Source organism: Chinchilla lanigera, unplaced genomic scaffold (assembly GCF_000276665.1).
Source record: "Chinchilla lanigera isolate Chin_1 unplaced genomic scaffold, ChiLan1.0 scaffold00012, whole genome shotgun sequence".
Lineage (NCBI taxonomy): Eukaryota > Metazoa > Chordata > Mammalia > Rodentia > Chinchillidae > Chinchilla > Chinchilla lanigera.
In genome coordinates, this window is record NW_004955413.1 from 20,160,887 (window position 1) to 20,179,005 (window position 18,119).

At 37.7% G+C, this 18,119-nt stretch overlaps 1 protein-coding gene across 2 annotated transcripts in view; it reads left to right on the plus strand.

Moving 5' to 3' along the window:
- Positions 1-18,119, plus strand: part of LOC102028625 (lymphoid-restricted membrane protein-like) — a 93,708-nt gene that overhangs the window by 26,884 nt on the left and 48,705 nt on the right. For both annotated transcript variants that reach the window (XM_013511444.1, XM_013511445.1), the window contains 5 exons: positions 2,640-2,771; positions 3,570-3,671; positions 4,735-4,898; positions 14,799-14,913; positions 15,339-15,501. In XM_013511444.1, coding sequence (XP_013366898.1) covers positions 2,640-2,771; positions 3,570-3,671; positions 4,735-4,898; positions 14,799-14,913; positions 15,339-15,501 — 676 coding nt within the window. The remainder of the gene's footprint in view (positions 1-2,639; positions 2,772-3,569; positions 3,672-4,734; positions 4,899-14,798; positions 14,914-15,338; positions 15,502-18,119) is intronic.

The window sequence follows — 18,119 nt, forward strand, 5'->3', positions numbered from 1 at the left end:
TCTACATTTTTATGTCAATACCGCACTGTTTGTGTTACTATGGTTCTGTGTACTACTTTGAAATTGGGTGTTATGATACCTCTAAGATTACTCTTTTTGCTCAGGATTGCTTCAGCTGTTCTGAGTTGTTTGTGCTTCTATATGAATTTTAGGATTTTTTTTTTCTAGTCTTATAAAGAATGTCATTGCTATTTTGATGGGGATTGCATTAAATCAGTAGATCACTTTCGGTAATGTGGCCATTTTTACAGTATTGATTCTGCCAGTTCACGAATGTGGGAAGTCTTTCCATCTTCTAGTGTCTTCTTCAGTTTATCTCTTTAATGTTTTACAATGTTGGCTGTAGAGGTCTTTTACCTCTTTGTTTATGTTTATTTCCTAGGTATTATATTATGTTTGAAGCTATTGTGAATGGACTAAGTTTCCTAATTTCTTCTCAGGGGGTTCATTATTGGTGCATAGAAAAGCTACTGCTTTTTGTATGTTGATTTTATCTCTTGGTACTTTGCTGCATTTGTTTAGTCTAAGAGATTGGCAGACTCTTGTACATATAGAATCAATTCATCTATGGACATGTATAATTTTGCTTCCCCTGTCCTGTTTGGTTCCTTTTCATTTCTTTATTTTGCCTGATTGCTCTGGTTAAATTTTGAAGTAGTATACTGAAAAACAGTGGTGAGTGTGGATACACTCATCTCATTCTTTTTATGCCCAATAGTGTTTGTTTTATGAAATTGAGTACACTAACAATCAGTGCATAAATATTTACAACCATTATATCTTCTTGGAAGATTGTTCCATTTAGTAATATACAATGTGCTTCTTATCTTTTCTGCTTGATTTTGCCTTGTAGTCTTTCTCAGATATGAGTATAGCTTCTCCTGCTTGTTTTTGGTTTCCATTTGCTTGGAATATCATTTTTCATTCTTTCCCTCTGAGTCTGTGTATGTCTTTGTTGGTGAGGTGTGTTTCTTGCAGGTAGCAAACAAGTTGGGTCTTGTTTTTAAATCCATTGTGCCTGTCTATATCTTTTAATTGGTGAATTAAGACCATCCAAGGTCATTATGGAAAGACATAGGCTAATTCTTGGAATTTTGTTGTTTTTCTAATGCTTCTTTTTTAATTCTCACTTGTTTGTCTGTTCTTCACCCTCTTCCTTGTGTGTGTGTAGGATTCCTTTAAATATCTTTTTTGATGCTGGCCTTGAATTTCTTTAGTCGTGATTATCATGGAAGGTGGGCTATTTCTCCTGTAATTCTGAAGGCTACCTTTGCTGGATGTAATAATCAAGTTTGGCAGCAATTTTCTTTTAGGGCTTGAAATACATTATTCCATGCTCTTCCAGCATATAGAATTCCTGCTGGAAGATCTGCATTTATTCTGATGAATTTGCCTTTAAATGACTCATCATTTTTCCTTTGCAGCTTTCAATATTCTTTCTTTGTTTTGTACACTTGATATGTCAATATGATGTAGGAAAGTTCTTTTTTGCTTTTTATTATTTAGCCTCCTATTCTTGGAGAGCCCATCTTTCCTAAGACTCAGGAAATTTTTTGCTATTATTACACTGAATACAATTTCTGGGCCTTTAGTCTGTACCTGACATCCTCTTGTTTGCCAAAAATTCATAAATTTGGCATTTTTAATTGTGTTCCAGATGTCCTGCATATTTTGTTCATACTTTATTTTTCTTTATTAGTGTTTGAATGTGATAACTCTTTGTCTTCAGACCTGGGAATTCTGTCTTCTGCATGACCTACTTTATTGGTGATGCTTTCCTCTCAGCTTTTGATTTTACTCAGTAAGCTTTTCATTCCCAAGATTTCTTACACAGAATCTCTTCGTTGAACTGCTCTCTCATATCCTTCATTGTCTTCCTCTATTCCTTCGGGCGTTTGTGTCTTCCTTGAAGACATTAGTCATTTTAAAAGTCAGTGTTTTGTAATTCTTCACCAGGTGCTGCATCTATTTCAGTATTTTTGGAGCCAGTGTCCAAAGAGTTCCAAACCCTTGCAGGAATCATGTTGCCTTGTTGTATCATTGTTTCTGTGTTGAGGTTTGCACATGTGTTGAGATAGATACCTCTACCACTTTTGTGTGGGGTCGACTTGGTGAGCAGACTTCCTTTTAAGGTTTGATTCCCAGTTCTCCTTGAGAGCATGTGAATCCAGTTTCCCAATGACTGGGAGCTGAGGTTGGTGCTGTGGATTATTTCTCACTTTTCTCTGTATTACCATTTTGCTTCCCCATGCTTTTTAGCTTCCTGTCTCCTGTGTCTTAATTCCTGGAGCTCTTCCTCTCTCAGAATACAGTTTCCCCTTTCTGTCTCTAATCTACACCCTATGAATTTCTTTACCTTCTTCTGTGTATTAAAATTAGAGCCATAACTTTCTATCCCCTACATGTGAGTGTGTCTATTTGTAAATAAGTCTTCCTTTAAGGGAAAAATAATGGTTCAGATGAAGCCATTTTAGAGAGATGTCCATAGTCTTTTGAGGTTGTAGAAGATTCCACAAAACTGTTTAGAAAGTATTTGCTCATAATAATTACATTGACTCAAGAGCATCATCTTTATAAAATAAAAGTAGTGAATGTTTTTTATTAGTTACAGAGTTGTGGCATTTTGGTACTTCTTTCAGAACAATGGCACTGACTGGCAGTGCAGTTTAGCCAGCTCGTCAGCCCTAGATGCAATGACAGACCAAGAAACGCTGATCCTCAGACAGCGTGAACAAAGTGGAGTGGAATTCACAGCTACACTTCAGAAGCTGGTATTTTATGGCATGCATATATAGTATTGCAATGTTTCACTGCCTAGGAATAGCTCTAGATTACCGACTACAGTCTATTTGTTGAGTCCAAATGTATCTGTGTTCTGTTGAGACCAAAATTAATCCGACTTTGAACAAACTTCCTCCAAATCTGATGAAATTGATCTTCTAGTTCTGGGCCAATCAGGATTAAGAGATTGACCTCTAGATATGATAGCATGAACTTATCTTCCTGCAGTTTAATCTTTAGTATCAAAGAGTTGAAGACACGATATGTATTAGAAAGTTTTTTTCTCTGAATTTCTTTTGCCTAATAGCTACTATTTCTTTCTTCATTTTGATAATTCGTATGGAAAATCTAGATGGCTAGAGAAATCAGACAATAATACCTTTGTGTTTGTATTTTTAGTTCCTTTCAACAGTGTGAGCCTATGGTAGGTAGCATAGAACTTGAAAGTTGATAAAAATCAATGGAATTGTTTGTTCTTTCTATTTGAAAGGGAAAGAAAAAGGAAAAATTTATATTCTGGAAAATCATTCTAACTGTGTATACTGAGTATAAGCTGAGTTCCTGGCAAGAGTTAGCATGTTATGAGCACACCCTTGTATAAAGGAAATAGAAATTGATAAAGGGAAAATTGAATAAATTAGATACAATGGAACTCTGCCTAATATCTTCCTAAATTACCTGTGGAGTAGAATTGCAATCTAAATGCATTCTTATTATGTAATGCTATGTTTTTCATTTGAATTCCTGGTTGAAGAGGCAGAACTCTCTCTCTCTCTCTTTTTTGCCAGTTTGAAGAAATTTCAGAGGTTGAAACCTTCATTGATGGCTCCTTCCAGTGGGTCACTAATCCAGAGATTGCTGTCAAAGAAAAGTGGGTGCAGCAGCTTACTGTAAGTGTGGTGCATTTTGTGATTTCTGGGTTTTTCTTCCACTTTGATGGTTCAGGTGATACTAGATATAGATAGTACAGTTTCTAAGACTATCCGCATAGCCTGATGATGGAGTGTGGAGTGTGCGTGTGGGGCTGTGTAGGAGTGTGGGATGGGGGTGAGTGGGAGTGGGAGAGTTAGGGTAAATACGCATGATCCTGAGGGGGTCATGAGAATGCATGTGAGGAGAGACAAGACATTAATAAGACAATTAATGGAAAAAGGTATTTTTATTTGTATCCTTATGAGAACTGGCCAAGAAGCTTGAGTTTTTCCTTGGCATATTAAAATTCTCTAACTTTGGTAGAATGATTACTGTATAAAAGGATCTTATCACTAAATCTCTGACAGTTTTATTATCTCAGAAAATAGAATATTTGAAAAGCAAGATCATCTTTGGTGGTTATTCTCAGCTTTGTTAAAAAGGAAACATTTAAGAAACCATCCTTTTAATTTAACCTATCACTCACAGTAGTACCTCCACTTCTTGACTACCAGACTACTTGTTAGCATCCATTAACCCCAACCAAATTAGTGTAAAGAAAAACTCTGGAATATTATATTGACAACATTTATATATATATATACATATATATATATATACATATATATGTATATATATGCAATTGATATATATATATATGCAACTACTTTGCCAATCTAACCTTTTGTAAAATTTGCCTTTCAATATGATAATCAGCAAATACTGATTTGATTGCATTACTTATCTTACCCTGTTCTAAAGCAACTGTGACAATTGATGAGATGGTCAGAAATCCATTTATCTTAAGAAAAAGAAACTGTCACTCAGTTTTAGCTATGTGGTACATGTTCTATGTTCAGATAATTCAATTATACAATAATCTCTGGATACTTGAGAATTGAGAACTATTTAATTATAATTTCAGGGTCCAATAGCAGTGAATACCATCGAGATGGAAATGCCTGGGTTATTTTATCTTTTGTCATTTGTTCTTATTTAGCACTGATGTTTTGGAGTTTGTTTTGTGACTTTTCTTTGTAGGAATTTAAGCGTGTCATGAAAAAGAAGCTAAATCTTTGCAGATTAAGACTGAACAGCTTGGGAAATCACAAAGAATCTCTTGATAAAGTCCTTGTCAAATTAAGAGAGATTGTGAAGAAATGCAGTCTGGAATATCTTTATTTCAGAAAAGAGTTTTTTTCCAGGTGATGATCATTTATATATAAGAAACTATGCTTAATACTCACGACAGGTTTATGACTGTACTACACCTTGTAATCGTTATAAGTTGTGTACCTTGACTTCAGATGACACTTTTTAGGAAAGACATTCTGACAGTTTTGAACTGAGAAATAGTATGAAATTGACTTAGATGTTCACAGTTCCAAATGGTGCACTTTAAAATCTGTGAAGACCAGTATAATGAACTTTTCCCTAGAGAATCTGGAATTAGGGCATATAGAGTTCTTTTAACCAGAAATGGTTTTAGGGGGCTTTTAGTAATCTCATAATTTTACAGGAGACAGAGGTATAAAGAGGCAAAGTAGGTTGATCAAGTCTTGTGGTTTATTTTTTTAAATAGAGGATTAGAACATAAAGCCTGGTCTGTTGATTCCTACTTCATTGGTCTCGGTTCCACCTTTGTGTAAATATACTGCATTATGTAATGCACTAGTCAGTGAAATTTAAGTTAAATGATGTCACGGAGGTTAAAAGATAGTACGTGTGAAATAGCTTGCCATCTCATTTTTCCTCTAACCTCAATACTTATGATTATGCAGAAATTCTTGACAGTTTACACTCTGTAAATCACAGAGTAAAGAAGGGCGTGATTATATCTTTTGTGGACCACTCTTTGTATGGTTGCTGGTACCGTATTTAGCACTCCTCTAAGAAATGCTTTCTGAATGAATGTGGGTAGATGTGGAACTTGAACAAAGTAAAAAAAAAAAAAAAAAAAGTGCAGTTAGAGACTTACAGAAAATAGCCAACAGACTATTTATTCCCCCAAAATTGAGGAAACTGGATACAAGAGAGAGACTGATACCAGGAGAAATTTTTTGAGGCAGTGATCTTCTGCTTTCCACAAAAAGCAGTGATTCCCCCAGCTTCCCCGTGGTGGTGAAGATGTGGGTTAAGTGGATATGCAGCTTCCCTATGCAGATACCTTCCCCACAAAAACAAGCATTAAAATCCCACTTAGCAACAAAATGCTGCTTGGAGAAAGACCTGAACTGGGCCATCTCTGATGAATGAATCTTCTGTATTATCCTGCTAGGTACACACATAGCTCAGTTAATAGTAGGCGTCATGTTCCCAGCCAGTACTATCAGATGTAGGGCTAAGCATCTGGCTTATATTTATTTCCAGGGAGGTTCAGTAATTTGCCACCGGCTACCCACCTGAGATTATACAACGTGTGGGATTCAGACCTACATACCTGACTTAAAAAACCTATACTTGTTTCAACCATTAACCCTCCACAGTTGACTTGTTAAACTCTGATCCAATATTCTTTGAAAGTATTCTGGGAACCTAGCACTGGGCAAAATACCCCTTTCCAACGTAAGGATGGTGTAGTCCATGCCTTCTAGATATAATTTAAAGCAGGCGGGGTCACTCGCAGAAATAATTTGACTATGGATTTTAACTGCATAGGGAAATGAATGCAGTACTCTGTGGGGGTGGCAGAGAGAAGTCTGTTTAGATGAGGCTGGGATTGTTGCATGCAGGTGAATTTTCAAAGGATGTTTGTTAGGATGAGAAGGCTTCCATGATATCGTGAGGTGCAGCCCTGCAGCCCTGCGGAACAGAACTGAGTGGGTCGGGAGCAGGCAGTGAAAAGATAAACTGCCCAGGAGGCCTTGGTAAGGAACACAAGTCAGGATGCGCACAACCTCCATCCGAGTACCTGCTGTTGGCCAGGATTCATCTTCCTCCCTCTGCAGGTGCTAAGGAAGTGTAGGAAATGAGACAAATCTCTGCCTCCGTGAGATGCAAATAACAAACATAATTATATACTCTAATGCCAGGAAGTGACGAGGGATTTGAAGAACATTAGAACAAGATAAGAAGACAGAATGAAGGGGCAAAGGACCCAAATTAGAAAGAATGGTGGAAGGGACTGGGAATATAGCTCAGTGGCACAGCACCTGCCTGGCAAGTACTAGATTCTGAGTTTGGTTCTCAGCACCAAAAAAAAAAAAAAAAAACAAAACCAAGAATGGTGGAGACTGTTGTTATAGTCAGGGTTTACAAGGGAAACAATTTAATACAGGACACATAATCTATAGTATTATTTTATAGTAGTCACCCAAAGTGTCAAGTACAAAAGAGTGCAGGAAATCTGTCCACACACTACAGACCCAAAGAATCCAGCTGAGGGCCTGGATCCCATGGTAATGTCCCATATGAGTCCAGCTGAAGACCTAGAGCCCATGACAGCGCCCCCTACAAGTCCCACTGGGGGCCTAGAGCCTATGACAATGTCTCATGCAAGTCTATTGCACAGATCTGCGCTGGGAATGTCCAAAGGTCAGTGGTGGAAGCTAAGTCTGCTAACAGGCTGAGGAATCTGCGCTGGAGCCCAGAAGCGGCACTCAAAGTAAGGACCAGGGCTCGCCCAAAGTGAACCATTGTCATTCTCAGTAATAATAAGATCCTGAGCTCCTCTGCGATGAGAACACCCAAGTTCATATCAGGAAAAATAGCATGACAAGCTTCTCCAGGAGAACCAACAGCCCCCGCTTCTTCTTCTCCAGTTCTCCTTTTTATGTTGTTGGCAGCAATCCTCAGGTGGGCCTCCACACCCAGCACCACATTGGTTTGGTTCAGGTACATGTTACAAGTTGCCCACCGGCTGTCAGATGGGTAGGAAGTGAGTTCCGGGATGATCTGGGGTACGTATATCTCAGAGGAGAGAGCTAGTGCGGAGACCCTAGGTTGTGAGTTTGGTGCGTGTGAGCAGCAGTGAGAGGTGAGCTCTGGTGTAGTTGGGGTAAATGCTGGACAGGGGTAAGAGCCAGGGTTGGAGACCCAGGCAAGGTTTAGCTCATACACAGCCTTGAAGTCCCTGTATATGAATTTGTATTTTAAGTGTGACAGGAAGCCACTTACGAGCAGACAAGACATAAAATTGTGTTTTGACAAAATTCCCAGCTAAAGAAAAGTCCTCAATGAGAGACCAGTGAGGTTTTTCAACCACACATCACCATTTAAACATACTGATAAGTCAGTATGGCTAATTTTGATTATTTTTTTTTAATAAAGAAAAAGTAAAACTTCAGAGATCACTACATATAGCAAGAGAAAGTAGTTTAATAAAATTTTTGTTTCATTTACTGGATCATTGTTGAAAACAATGAGAGAGTCATTGTAATAGGCCAGGGTGTCAGTCGTGAAGGTGATGAGAGATGATTGGATCAAGGCTATATCTGAGGGTACATCGGTCCTGACAGGCCAGTGGAAGAGATGGGGAGGAAATAAAGAGGAGTCATTTGGGTCTGAAACTGGTGAAGTCTTGGAGACAGGCAGACTTCGCAGGGGCTAGAACAGAAATGAAGATTTAGCATTAAGCCATGTCATAAGGAGAGTGGTTGGATTTAAAACCACATATCCAAAGCTAGTATATGTATTTCTTAATGTGATAGTGAAAATTTCCATGGGAGAAGAAAACTTTAAAGATTCAACATCTGTTGAATATTTTTAACAGATGGCACCATTTAATTTTTAAAAAATCTATTTCTCAGACTATTATAACTCCTAAAATCCAGAAAAATGATTCTTTTAAGTAGAAAAACATATCAGTTATTGAAAATTTTAGTATTATTAAATACAGACTTCTGATGGTTTTTAAAATCCTTTAGCTCTCTCTTGGAAGATAATAAACACTCTTGAGACCCTAGACTTTTCCTAGGAAAAAGTATATGAAACGGATGTCTTTTAGAAACCCGGTGGAGCTGGGCATGGTGATACATGCCAGTATCCCTGGCACTCTGGAAAACTGAAATGGGAGGATTACAAGTTTGAATCTAGCCAGGGCAACTTTGTGACTTACTGAGACGCTGTCTCGATAGAAAACATAAAAGAGGGCTGGGAATGTAGCTGTGTGAAGGCTCTGTGTTCAATCTCCAGGACAGCAGAACACCCACAAAGGAGGTAATGTGAGCGAGACGGTAGAGATTAGCAAGGCCAAATTTACTAATTCAACCACAGTTTGTGGACAAATTTCCTTTCTGAGAACTCCAGAAACCAGTTGAGAGTCTCCTGTACTCGATCAAAAGAAAACCACCACTTCAAGATTGATAGGAAAATCAAGACACCATAATCTCCCCACCTCCAGCACAGTGTTGTGTGATTGGAAGGAAAACTCTCTCAGCTTCTCTCTGTGGGAATAGCTATGCCATATGTTCAATATTCAACTTTTTACAAGGCTGTCCAAGGCTTCTGTCTCATGTACCTTGGAGTGCTGATGGTATCTGGAATACTTTAGATGCTGGGATTGGAGTGGAGCCCTGAAAACAAAGAAGGCAGTGAAAAGTGGTATGAATTTACTTCCCACAGCTCCTTCTCCAGCTCACAGCAAAGCAAGCAGGTGAAAAACCCTAGATCCCTGGAGGTAAGAGGATAGGAGAATTGGACCACCAACCAAAGTTCCAACTTCTCTGTGGGCTGATCGAGGATTGGCTTCTGTCTCACTTGTCTCAGTATTGACGTACCAGTGTATTTCTAATGTCTGGGGGATGCTAAGAACACTGGTTAGCATGAGTGTGAATGTTTGAGAGGCCCCCAGGATCTCTACCTGGACTGATTAAGGGTTTTTCTTTTGTATGAGGCTAGTAGTCTGGGGAGACTCGAAGAGCTGCCTACTGCTTCTAATGCATAGACAAAAACAACAGGAGTCCAGGAAAATGAAGAAACAGGGAAATATAGTCCAATAAAGGAACAAGATAAACCTGAGAAACTGACCCTAATGAAATGGAGATAAGTGATTTCCCTGAGAGAGAATCAAAGATGATCAGTGAGATCAGGAGAGCAATGCTTGAGCAAAATGTGAATTTTAACAAAAGATGAAAAAATAACAAACAAGGAATCTTGGAGCTAAAGAACACAATAATGGAAGCTAAAAAGTTACTAGAGGGGTTCAACAGCGGATTAGACTAAACAGAAGAAAAGATCAGTAAACTTGAATACAGATCACGGGAAAAAGAATGGAAGCGTGAACAAACCTTGCAGGTTTTGTGGGTTATGAAGCTGAATAGTTATGGGTTTCCTAGTATGCAGAACTGAGAAAGAGAAGGGGATAGAAAGGCTATTCAAAGAAATAATGGCCAAAACATTTCTGAAGTGTGAGGAAGGACACAGATGTCCTGACCCCTGTAAAATGAGCTCAAAGAAATTCTCACCGAAGCACATTACAACAGGCAGAAGCCAAAGACAGAATGTTGAAAGCATCCAGATAAAAAGGATGCAACACATGGAAGGAAGCACCCTGTAAGACTACTAGCAAATTTCTCAGTAGAATCCATGCAGCCCAGAAAGGAATAGGATGAAAACTGCAGGGCTAAAAGCATAAAAATGCGATACCTAGCAAAACTGCCCTTCAGCAATGAAGGAGAAATGGAGATTTTCCCAGACAAATGAAAGTTGAGGAAATTTATCACCATTGACCCTGCCTGTGACAAATGGTAAATGGAGTTCTTCACGTTGAAACAAAACGATGCCAAATAACAACACAAAAACACCGAGAAAGAAAAAGATGCACTGATAAAAGTAAGTATCTAGAAACCATAGAATACTGGAATGGTAGTGGGTAAATCACTTTTAATTTTAATGTAAAAGATGAAAGACAAAGTGTAAGTAACTAAAAGGTGTTAATGAATATGAAGCATGAAATGATGGGATCTATGACATCAATATCTTAAAGTGTATAGTGAGACAAAAGCATAGAGTGTTTGTGATTGAAGTTGTTACCAGCTTGTCATAGATTGTTAAAGCCATAAGCTGTTTTATGTAGGCCCCATGATAACCACAAAGAAGGTGCCTATAAAAGATACACAAAAAAGGAGAAAGGAAATCAAAGCACATGAATACAAAAAATCCACACAACTCAGAGGAAGACAATAGAAAAGAGGGATAAAAGAATAACAAGACACAGAAAACAAAATGGCAAACAGTAAGTCCTTTCCTATTATAACTACTTTAAATGTGTTAAATTCCACAGTCAAAAGACAGCATAATTGAAAATAATTTTTAAAAGATCTAATATACACTGTATATAAGAGATTTACTTTAGATTTATGGACATACACAGGCTGAAATTAAGGGATGGCAAAAGTTGTTCCATGTGACTGGTTTTCAAAATAGCAGATGTGGACTATCAGGTGGACTTTAAGTTAAAAATTGTCACAGGAGACAGAGAATAATAGTATATAATAATAAAAGGATCAATTCATCAGGAAGATATAATATTTGAAAATACCTGTGCATGCATCATAGCACTAAATATATAAAACTAAAAGCAGAGATATATCAACAATTTAGATAATATAGAAGAAAATGGATTAATTCCTAGAAACTTCCAACCTATTAAGACTGAATAACGAAGGCAGAAAATCTGATGAACGTATAACTAGTAAGATTGATCCAGTAATCAAACACCTCTCAACAAAGAAAAACCCAGGAGGAGGTGGTTTAACTGATGAATTTTACCAAACATCTAAAGATGAATAAAAGTCAACTTCTGAAACTCTTTAGAAAAAAGTCAAACATTTCCAAACTCCCTTTATCATGCCAACTGCATCCTGATATCAAAGCCAGGCAACAACACTATGAGAAAATTCCAGGCAAGTGTCCTTCATGAATATAGATGAAACATGCACAATAAAATATGAGCAAACAAAATTCAACAACACGGTAGGCCCATAACCACTACCAAGTGGGATTTAACCCTGAGATGCATGGATGGTTCAATAGAGCAACTCAGTGTGATAAACCACATTCACAGAATAAAGGATGTCACACAGTTATCTCTAAGATTCAGAGAAAGCATTTAAGAAAATTCAACAGTCTTTCCTACAAAAGGTCAGGAAAGTAACTTAACATCATAACAGTCATTTATGAAAAGCTCACAGCTAAGATCTTAACTATAAAAAATTGAAAGATTTTCCTCTAAGATCTGGAAAAATACGTGATGTCCACTCTCAACAGCTCCATTTAACATAGCATGGGGAGGTTTTAGAGTGCTCAGGCAAGCTGACAGAAAAGCATATAAATCAGAAGGAAGAAGTAAAATGATCTGTTTGCAGATGGTATGATCTTGTATGTAGAAAACTAAATTGATCCCATAAGAAACTTGTTGGAATAAATTAATTTGGTAAAGTTGCAGGATACAAAATCTACATATGAAATTGTTTCATTTTTATGTTAACAGTGAACTATCTGAAAAGGAAATTAATCTCATTTATAATAGCAAAAAAGAACAAAATAGTTAAGAATAAGTTTAGATAAAATGATGAAAGACATACTAAGGCCTATAAAACATTGAGGGTAATTAAGACACCCAAAATGGAAAGATGTCTGTGTTTGTGGATTGGAAAACTTAGCATTAATTGCCCAAAGCAATTCATAGCTATGCAATTCCTATGAAAAATCCCAATGAGCTTTTTAATGGAAAGAGAAAAAAAATCCTAAAATTCATATGGAACCATGAACAGCAAATCTTAGTAGCAAAGCTGGAGGCATTATCCATTCTGATTTCAAAAACTATTTCAAAGCCACAGTAGTTAATCAATATAACACTGCCATAAAGACAGGCAGATGAGTGAACAGAATTAAGAACAGAAATGAACTCATGTTTATATGGTCAACTGATGTTTAATATGAATGCAAAGAATACACAGTAAGGAAAGGATAATTGCTTCAATAAATGTTGCCAGGAAAACTTGATATTCACAGGCAAAAGAATGAAATTGGGCCTCCAGGGATATCTTCCATCATATACGAAGGTCAACTCAAAATTTATTAAAGGTTTAAATATTAGAGCTGAAACTGTAACATAGGGGAAAGTATGTGGAGAAGCTTTATGATCTTGGTAAGTTCATGTTTAGGAGGCCAAGAGCACAGACAAATGCAAGCAAAAATAGACACATGGGGTTATGTCAGACTACAAATTCGTATAGTAAAGGAAATATTTAACAGAGTGAAGAAACTATCAAATGGATGAAAATGTTGGCCAGCTATATCTCTTGAAGGGTTAACATTCACAATATATAAGAAACTCAACTATATAGCAAAAACAAATTATTTAAAATGGGCAAAGGACTTGAATAGACAGTTCTCTAATGACACTCAGATGACTAACAATTATATGAGAAGATATTCATCATTAATAATCACCCAGGAAATGCAAGTGAAAACCACAATTAGATACTGTCTCATATCTTTAGAATGGCTATTATAAAAGGCAAAAGAAAAGTTAACACCTGTTAGTGAAGCTATGAAGAAAGTGGAAACTTTTTGCACTGTTGGTGGAACATAAAATGGTGCAAACATCTAGGGAAATGATATGAATATTTCTCAACATGTTAAAAATATAACTACCGTGTGATCTAGCACTTCCATTTCTGGATATTTACCCAAAAGACTTGAAATCAGAATATCAGAGATTTGCATTCCGTGTTCATCACAGTGCTGTAACGATGAAGATGTGGAAATAACCTATTTGTCAATGGATGAATGATACAGATTGTGTGTGTGTGTGTGTGTGTGTGTGTGTCTGTGTTCAGCCTTACATGTGACAATAATTATGAACATGCATGTCACGATGCTAAGTGAAATAACTTAATCACAGGACAAGTACTGCATGATTCCGCTTACCTGAGTTTATCTACAATACTTAAACCTCTAGAAGCAGAAAGTAGAATGGTAGTCGCTGAAAGTTCAGTGGGAGAAATAGGCCGTTGCTAAATCAACAGATATAAAATGTTATTCAGTATGAATGAGGTTTGGTGATCTGTACAACAGTATGCCTTTGGCAAACAATATTGTATATCTAAAAATGTGTTCAGAGCATAGATGTCACATTAAGTGTTCCTGTTAGAGTTTAAAAAAAAACAACCCCCCCACCACTAACTCTAAATGATTGACAGCTCAGTAGAATGCATGTGGTGATTAAGTTTTTATTTTGTTTAGGATTTTCTTGCGTGCTACAATGGTAAAGCCTTCTGTAAGATCATCTTTGCTCCTGGTGTGGTCCTCCTTGTAACCATGACTGGATTTCTGCCAATGGAGCTGTGACAGTGTGTTGATGTTAGGCAGGAGAAATGCCTAAACCTAACAATATCTTCCTTCCCCGCTGCTTTGATATGCTCTGAACTTTTCATCTCTTTGATTTAAGGCCCTTAAGTCAGTTGTTTCTAGATAACCATTGATATGTTGACATGTAGCGCAGAATAATCTCATCACCTAATAGAAGTACTGCATTGTTTATATTTGGAGGGTTAGTATTGGATCCACATGAGGAATAGCAATGATACTAAGATTTGAGGTGGGGGGAAAGGGGAGGGGAAGGATTTTAGAAAAGAGGGCTGCAGTGGGAACATCCACCGCTGGCTTCCATCTGTCTTTAGGGGTGGCCCTTTCTGTGCTATTGAGACATATCTGTACCATGATTGACAACCTTCACAGAGAAAGACGAAGGTCATGAGACACTCTGTTTCCTTTTCCTCTGTCCCCCTTTCTCTCCTTTTCTGTAAAAGCTAGCTGTGAAGTGTGAGCGCTGCACCTGTCACCCTGACCTCAATGTAGAGCCACCCCTTAAGTAGGCAACTGATGCTAAGTTCTCTGAACATTGTTTGTGGGGAACTGAAAATACCAGTGTAACATAGGAAATGAGGGTCCTCATCTGTCCAGCAAAGGCTAAGTGATCACTTGCTTGACATTCTATCTTTGTGAAGAATTCTTGTGCATGTACTTTCACTTTTTTCTCTGATCTCTCAGGAAGTATATGTTTAAATTTGTCACAGTTTCCCAAAGTGACTCTTGATTGAAATGTCACTGACAGCTTGTGGTTTGGACTGTTTCTTTTTTTTTTTTTTTAACACCAGTCAGAAACAACTAGAAGCCATCAAACAACTGCGAGAAGATGCTGTCAACCAGGAAGCCATCCTCAGGAAAAAGATCCAAGAAGCCAGCAAACAACTACAAGATGCAGAGCAGCAGGTACCGGGGACTTGGTTACATTAGCCTCAGGGGAAAGCTCCTCAGATGTCCGTAAAACCATGAAGCAGAAATGGAGGAGGAACAGCAACAAAAAAAGAGGAACTATAAAGTTCAGTCCCTACTGACTAGCGGTGAGCGGAGGAAGTATAGGGGGAGTTGTAAAAGAGGCGGTGACAACAGCCTGCTGATGAAAGAGGCAACTTTGCAGAAGGAGGCGACTTGACACATCAGGACTGAGCTGCTGTAGAAATAGCTCAGGCACACCAAGCGCATGCAAACACGGAATTGCAGAAGTTCAGTAGAGGCTTATCACTTCCCTGAGAAGAAAAGCATGTTTTCAGTTTCATGGGCATAATAGAGCAAGCGCTTGATTGCTTTCTTTCCTGGTCACCTGCTAAAACCCAGTATTAACTGTACATATCCAGGTGAAGGATCCAGGGTGGATAGCCCACTCTGCCAGTGAAAAAGGCAAGTCTCCACTGCAGGAACTAGAGGAGGCAATTTTGGAGCAGCAGAACCTCCACACTATAAATACCGAGGTATCGAACGCTTGCCAGACACTTGAGCAGAAGACAAGAACGCTAAACAGTAAGTAGCAGATATTTGTTTAGGTCCCAATTCATGTCACCCTGAGGCGGGGCAAAGCGCTAGAGCCATTTTTCTGGGTTCCAGCTGCTGTGCTGTTACTGAATTTACGACCGTGGGATGGGTAGGGAAGACCGTATCTGGAGGCCGTGGAAGAGGTTCATCTAGTTGCTGGGGACTTGGGTTTAACCATTAACCTTTCTCATTGGTTGTTTACTTTGAGTTAGATTTATTCATAAGTTTTTTTTTCTTGTAAAATTAAATAGAACTTCTCAAATTTCTTAAAGTAAACAAAGAGAAAAAAATCCGTATGTTTGAGATATTTTGCACTCTCAAATTGTTTTGCATATTTTTGTTCTGATTGTATTAGCTAGTTTTTCTCTGTTGTATGGTAGAAAAAAGCTCCACTCCTGTCTTTTCTTTCACCTAGGGGATTGGGAGAAACAATTATGAATTCAGTGTATATCAAATATTAAGTATGTGTGAAAAATATTGAAAAATTTTACTGTGTATTTGCATATTTTACACTTTAAAAATTGGAATATTTGTACCTTTTCTGTTGCCTAAAAGTGTATGAGCACATACTAAAAATACATGTGAGAAGACAATTGTCAAATTACAGATGTCAGACTATTTATAAACTTATTTTTTGGGCTTATCTTATTCTAGAAACATAGTACAGTCAAAATAAAGCTCATTTAACCATTTATCAGACAACTGCTTTTGCTCAGTGAGCTTCTCATTCGAGCTGTTTAAATGTTCTTTTTTATAGAAAATAATAAACAACGAACTGTAAGCTTAAGGTGAACTAGAGATGAAAACTTTCAGGCTTGTGTGTGTTTTGGATTGATTGTACCCTTTCTACTGTTATCTGAGAAAGCTGTTTGAGAGTTTAAGGAATTCTAAAATAGTAATGGTTATTCAACATTTTATTTTTAAATCCTTATACACTTGTCAGTTTTTAATTCTAGTGTCAGTTTATTTTGGTTCACTGTCACCAGTGTGAGACATGCTTTAAATCGCAAAGTCTATATATTATTTTCTTATTACTCAGAGGATATGGTAGAAGGCCTTTTGGTGATCACAGTTGCTCTTGTTAGGACATGAGTAAGTCCTTCCAAATGTGGTTAAGGCATCTCTGCTTTAAGGACTGTTCTCAGAAGACTAATTCTTTGGTCCAGTTATCTTTACATTAAATCAATATTATACCCCATAGTTCTATATGGCTGCTGAGTAAGAATTTGGCTTCCCTTCTTTCCATGGTGTCTTAGTTACTTTTCTCATTGCTGAGACAAAATATCCAACCCCCAAAGTTAAAGGGAGAAAGGTTTATTTAGCTCACAATTTGTAGAGGTTTCAGTCCATCATTGGCTGGCTCCAAGGCAGGGTGGTATGGCAGACAGGCATCAGAGGGGGAAAAACAGCTCATCACAGGCAGAAGGTAACAAAGCAACAAGGGAAGACCACAGCTCTTTTTAATCCCTTTTATCTTATCCAGGCTACTCAGAGTGGGTAGCCCTCACACTCTTAATCCTAGTGCCCTTGATCCTAGTATTGCCCCATGAATCAATTCCTGCGTCACATACTTTAGATCCAGCCACCTCTGAAAAAGCCCCACCTATGACCACATGAGGCTTTGGGGGAACATCTTAAGCACAAGCCATAACACATGCCTTCTTTATAGCACTTCCTTAGAAGAATCAACTTTTGTAACCTCTCCCAAATTGCACACTCTTGATATTATCAACTTGCCACTGTCTTCCCAGTAGATCCTTAGGGGGTAATCAGTTCAAATCTTGTTAAAAGAGCATATGAAAGCTGCCCTGGGTTGAATGTGCTTCTTTTGCTTAGATGAAGTAGGGTGGACACTTCTTTCTGTCTTGAATTGCTCATAAACTGCCTGGATTTATGAAATCCTTTTCTTCTTTTTTTTTTTTTTTTCTTGCCCAAAGAAATACATATCGGTATTTTTTAAAAACACCATTTATTTATAAGGGCTCTTTTAATAGTATCCTTAAAAATCAACCTTTGGGAGAACAAGAAAATTGAGATACAGAGTGTATTTTTAAAATGTCTCTGTTGCTGATATCCCAGATATACCGAGACATCAGTGAAGTGGGCCAGTTATCACACACGCACATCCACACACATTACACCACAGCCACAACACCCCGTGATGCTCGAGTTCTGAGTCAGACACTTAAATTCTGAGTCAGAAAAGAAAAATATTTCAATCTGCTTAGCTCTTCTGAAACTCTCTGGCTAGTCTAATACATTAGCCAGATGCTTAAAACCATTGCTCTCTGAAACATCTGACAAGATTTATCAGCAAGTTGTTTGGGGATTTGTATGGTTCACTCAAATGTTCAGGCCAATGACAATGTGTACAAACTACACCTGGGGAGTTGCTTATAACATCTTATAAATCCTCAGCTTTATGTTGAGTAAATTATATTGTCAAAGTTTTTACCCACTATTAGGAGCAAAGTGATTTACACAGTGATTAGTGTGCATGCTTGCCTCCTTGAAATATACAAGAACTGTTAAATGTCATGAGTAGTTGCAGATACATTTTCTCTTTTTACAGCTAAGTATCCATAGCTACAATAGTGAATTATAAA